The 5,218-nt window shown below is 48.8% G+C and overlaps 1 protein-coding gene across 3 annotated transcripts; it reads right to left on the bottom strand.

Moving 5' to 3' along the window:
- Positions 1 to 2,678: 2,678 nt before the first annotated feature.
- LOC126569943 (putative protein TPRXL) lies at positions 2,679 to 4,766 on the bottom strand. Of its 3 annotated transcripts, XM_050227384.1 has the most exons (3): positions 4,669 to 4,766; positions 4,310 to 4,517; positions 2,679 to 4,223 (listed from the first exon to the last, which is right to left on the bottom strand). In XM_050227384.1, exon 3 carries the CDS (start codon positions 4,134 to 4,136, stop codon positions 3,129 to 3,131), a length of 1,008 nt encoding a protein of 335 aa, XP_050083341.1. In that variant the 5' UTR covers positions 4,137 to 4,223; positions 4,310 to 4,517; positions 4,669 to 4,766; the 3' UTR covers positions 2,679 to 3,128. The 3 variants fall into 3 exon arrangements, with proteins under 3 accessions (XP_050083341.1, XP_050083324.1, XP_050083332.1); XM_050227367.1 differs by having other exon boundaries at positions 2,679 to 4,517; XM_050227375.1 differs by having other exon boundaries at positions 2,679 to 4,517; positions 4,623 to 4,752.
- Positions 4,767 to 5,218: the final 452 nt, after the last annotated feature.

Here is a 5,218-nt window from a genome sequence, read left to right as displayed (position 1 = left end):
TTTTCAAAACAAATCGCCAAAAATCGTGCTTTTAGACAAAATCGCAAAAAGGAACACTTTTCCCACTTCCAGAGTCTGCCAAAAATCGAAAAATATGAAATTCAACAAAAGCTTGACGGGGCTACCTGAGTAAACTTATAATCTTTCAAACGAGTATCGATTTGTGCTTTTCTGGTGCCCCATCACGCTGCTACGATGGGCAACGGAAAAAGTATCTTTTCGAAGACACGACTGCCTAAATGTGATGCCATGGATGAAGTTTTAAATATATCTTCCCCAAAATCGAACTAAAGATTCTTCAAAAGTTGAAGTTTAATATACTTTTCATTTGAAAGAATTAAAATGAATGGTTACGTCACAGAAAATCGTCAAAAATGATCCTTGTTTTGGTAAGCGATTACCGAAGGCCATAACCTCTAGCAAACAATGAAAAGCTATTCGATGTGCTTACGGTGCGAGGATTACGGGTACACCAACCGCCGCTACAGAACAACGTCCCAACAATCGGGCCGTATTAACTATACTTTATCGCGCAACAAAAACCTCTCTACTAGAGATAAGGCGTGGAGACCGATTGGCGACAGCGACGACGAGCTGGATTCCATCCAGCTGGCAACCGCAATCAGCATTCTAATGCGCTCAACTCGACTGTAAAGCGAGGAACACTGAATACTTAGCCACATTCGTTTACTTACTGTGACGCTCCTAGTGGTCGCTTTGCTACTCCGTTGGTGTCTTTTTAACAGGTTATAGTCTTTTCTTTTAGTGGTAAAAAAATTACTAAAATCAAACCAAACCTGCAAAAGTGATCGTCGATGGAACACGCAGGAGGAACAAAAAAATCTGCACACTCACTATGAAAACTCCGGGTTTGACTAGAGAGAAATTCTCAAAATTTCAACCTCGAAATACAATATTCAAACGTTACGGCGGGGATTCTTAGGTTTAATTGGACATACTAAAACAGGCGAAGAAGCGCAACACATGCCCAATGCTATGGATAAAACATAATCAAACAGTTTTCAACCGATCCTGGAATTTCTAAGCGTAATTTGAGCTCTACAAATATTTTTGTGGGAAGGTTTGAGACGGTAATCAAGCCAGAAAATAGCCAAATAGTTCCATAGATCAACGCTTGATTTCCAAAATCCGTCCAAGGAAGCCAGACGAACGATTGTTGACCGACTTTGAACCATGCGGTTTGATGGACGATGAATCTTACGTAAAACAACATTTTGGCATAAACTGGGAGGCAAATTTGACATTAGCAATCATAGAGGGAATGCGATAAGAAGGTTTTAGTTCCTTTACGCAGATAAAATTGCTCGTAAACTGCTCATTTGTGCAAGCGAACTGCAGTTGTGGTTTGAAAACGAAAGTTTTCATCACGGGAGGGTCCATGAACGGCCGTTTGTGCAAAGAAGAATGCATGGAAAAGACCATTCTACCTTTTATCAAGCCTCACAAAGGTCCCATTAAGTTCTGGCCCGACTTTGCAAGCTGCCATTGCGGCACAGAGATCATAAATTCATCGTCACTACTGTGCAGCACATTATGTGTCGCATAAAACCAAAAGTGCGCAAATTCATACGCAACGTGGCACAATCATGTAATCGCTATTTTATTTATAGATAGCTAGATAAAATGCCTACAAAATGACACCTTTATCACGTGTTTAGCTTATAGCTAGCCCGAGATATGTCCCATTTTATGCGGCCAAATATTAAGTGTTCCCAGCTTTCAGTGATGGGCGCACCGGAATCGCACCCACCGATTCCACTTCGATTCCACGCCTGCAAAAAAAAATCGGACTCGATTCCGACCCAGTTCGATTCCGGGAATTTCAGGGGGGGGGGGGGGCAAGTGCGGCGCAGCAATATAGTGACCGTGCCTTCTGCTTTGGTACGCTATTCGCAGCGTAGTCGTTGATTGTTTTGTTTTAGCTTACGACTTTGTTTACGTTTTCGCGGCGGTCTACCTGCGCTGCTGGGCTCCCGTCTAGTAGAGCCATGGTCACATAATGAGGGAATCCCCCAAACAATTAAACGTCGATCGAGACCATTACAGTCTAGCGAGACGCCATCGACCGCTCAGCCATCGGCGCCTGGCGCCTCTCGATTCCGGGAATTTCGGGGGGGGAACGTGCAGCGCAGCAGCTACCGTTCTTCTGCTTTGGTACGCCATTCGCCGCGTAGTTGTGGATTGTTTTGGTTTTGCTTACGGCTTTGTTTACGTTTTCGCGGCGGCCTACCTGCTGCTGCTGCCGTCTGGCTCCCGTTGCTTTAGTAGAGCCATGGTCAGGTAAACGTTGATCGTGACACAGCTGGGTTGGTCGCCTCACAGTTACCGATCCACGAGTCGATTCCGGGAATTGAGTTCCATTGAGACTTGCGGGCGGCGCAGCACTGTGACTGTTCTGCTTCTGCTATGGTTATAGCCATTCGCCCTTAGCGCTTTTTTTTACATTAAAGAGGAGTGAGCGGCTCTTCTGTTTTGGCGATGGTATGGATTGACCGTGAAAATTATGAGCCTTTTTGCTGCCAACACCCAACAACACTCGTTGCTAAATAAAACTCCACTCCAACAGGGCTCCACTTACCCTCATTCTATGCCACTTCTAGTGCGATGCAGCCCCACAAAAAGGCGCACAGTTGAGTGCAGTTGAAAGCAATGACATGTTTTGTGTTTTTTGTTTTTTTCTTTGTTCGTTTTTGTTAGCAAAACTACCGAATAAAACCTTACATCCGAAACAACCGGGAAACGGGGAAAAATCTTGTAAAAAAAACGGAAGATACATCACCGAGAGCCGAGCCCGAGCCCGAGACCCCGGCCCCTCCACAAAGATCCCTGTAAGTTAACTACTTAACAACTAGCTTCATCCTGCTGCTCCTGCTGCTACTGCTGCTACTCGGTGCCATCTTATCCTCCAGTCCAGGAACGCACCAATCTTAATTTCGAAATCAATCACTGTGCGTGCACCTGAGGTGCACTCTCTCTCTCTCTCTCTCTCTCTCTCTCTCTCTCTCTCTCTCCGTTTTTTTTTTACTATCTAAACCGAGCTGGGTGTGAATCGGGAAAGCGGGAAGCAGGAATTTGAGGACAGGCACTTGCATTCTCCATTCTGTCGCCTAGTAGTTGTACATCCCATCGATGAGAAAGTCCATCCGGCGGTAGTGGCGCGTCAACCAGAACTCTTTGGCGCGCCGGTACGAAAGCAGAAACAGCCCCAGCAGCAGTGGCACAACGAAGATGAGCGTCACGATCGGTAGGACGTATTCGAAGCGCCGGTTCGGCCCGGTCCCCGGTGCGATGTACTCCTTCGACAGCTGGACGAGCGGTTCGTCGACGCGCAACCGCCCGGAACTGTCCAACGGTTCGTCGTACGGCACTGGTGGCGCTGGTAGCGCGTATCCCGGTTTGGCCGCCTGCACCAACCGTGGTTCATCGTCGACCGAGTAGACCACCTTGGGTTTCCTGGGAGCTCTCGTTGTTGTTGTTGTTGTTGTTGTTGTTGTCGTGGATGTTGTGGATGACGTTGTGGAGGACGTGGTGCTGGTGGGCCTCGATGACGATGAGGACGAGGATGTCGTCATCACGGATACGTTGGCGGCTGTTACACCGGTCGATGGTGTGAGCGATACGTTGTGCGGCATTGGTGAGCTACCTGTGGAGGATGATGAAGTGCTCGTGGAAGAGTTTTTGGCACCAACAACCGTGCTGCTCGAAACAGAGCTGTTACTGCTGCTGCTGCTGCTGCTGGTGGTAGTTGCCGACCGGACCGTCCCATTCGCTACATCCGCTGGCTTCATGAGCAGCGCTGGGGCGGCGGCGACGACGTCTTCCGTTGGATAGGACGAGCTAGATCCGTTCCGCGTTACTACCGTCTCGCTGCTAACACCCTTCCGGGCTACGATGCGTTGCGCTCGATCGTACGAATGATTTTCGGGGATTGCCGCCACTGCCGCCAACGCATCAACCATGGCGGACGCGGCATCATTCGCACTCGGTGGTGCGCCATCCTGCCTACTGTTGGTGGTGGTTCCGTTCCTGCCAAGCGTTGCCTCCGCGTAGCCACAGCACGTGAGGACGACGAGCGCGACAACGAGCGGCAATACGATGGCCCGTCTCTGCATCATGCACGTCCCGTTGACTGCTGATGGTGATGTTTACCGGACACGATTCGGTGAATTCGGCACAAGATGTAGCTGCTGGTGCTGCTGGTGCTGCAAGCGAACAAACAACAACCTCAGCGGGTCCCAATGTAGCTGCGTGTTGCGTGTACATCAGCGTGTTTAGCAACGCAGATTACATTCGCATTTCCCAGCAGCTGTACCGCGCGGTGCACACGGCTGTTGCTGTACCAGTGCCTCTCTCTCTCTCTCTCACCCGGAGGTGTGGGATTTTGCAATCCAGCACAACACCAATCGTAGCAGAGCAGCGCCGGGGGATCAAGTGGCGAGCAAATGTTTGTCGGACGCGGCAGGCAGCAGGCGGAGTCGTCTCGAACGCGTGGGTGGCTGTAAGAAGAAAATAAAACAACAGAGATGTGGTGACAAAAATGCGATAAACTTGCAAAACCCTCCTGCAGGGAGCGAGAGACACTTTACGCCCTCGATGCCAACCGTGTTGCACCTATCACCACCACCCCAGGGGTCCGATCGCACTCACCGTGTGCTCTCCCAACGTTACAGCGCAGAGCAGCGCGTATACACACGTCAGCTGCTGCTGCTGCTGCTGCTGTTGCTGGTGGTGTTGGCTGGATGAAGTGGGGCGGTTTTTGTAAATAAAAATAAAGCCGCGACCATGTGCTGACAGTTGCTCGAATGCTCGATTGTGGAAATCGTGCGCCGCACTCGTTCGCCGCCATGTTGGATGCTGTGTATTTTTTTTGACAATCAAAAGAATGAGGTCCCGTAAACATACGTCCGTCATTATGTACAGAGCGTGCGCCATCAGGCGGTATGCTATTTTAAAACGTTGTATTACTCTGTCATTTTTCAGTCGATTTTGACAAACAGGGCAGTTTCTGAAACATTAATCTATGCCATGCCATGCCATGCCATGAAACTCTCAGCCTAGAAATGCGTATTACATATCAATGGTTTTGTTTTTTATTCTTCTTTACTGTGCTTTTTACATTTTCTTAATATATCTCCTAGAACCAAAGATATAACCAAAACAGTCGGCCAAGGTACGAAAAGCACGCAAAGAAACCTTT

The sequence above is a fragment of the Anopheles aquasalis genome, chromosome X, assembly GCF_943734665.1.
Source record: "Anopheles aquasalis chromosome X, idAnoAquaMG_Q_19, whole genome shotgun sequence".
In the NCBI taxonomy this organism is placed as follows: domain Eukaryota; kingdom Metazoa; phylum Arthropoda; class Insecta; order Diptera; family Culicidae; genus Anopheles; species Anopheles aquasalis.
Note: the sequence above shows the minus strand (reverse complement) of the source record. Positions and strands in the feature narration are given on the sequence as shown.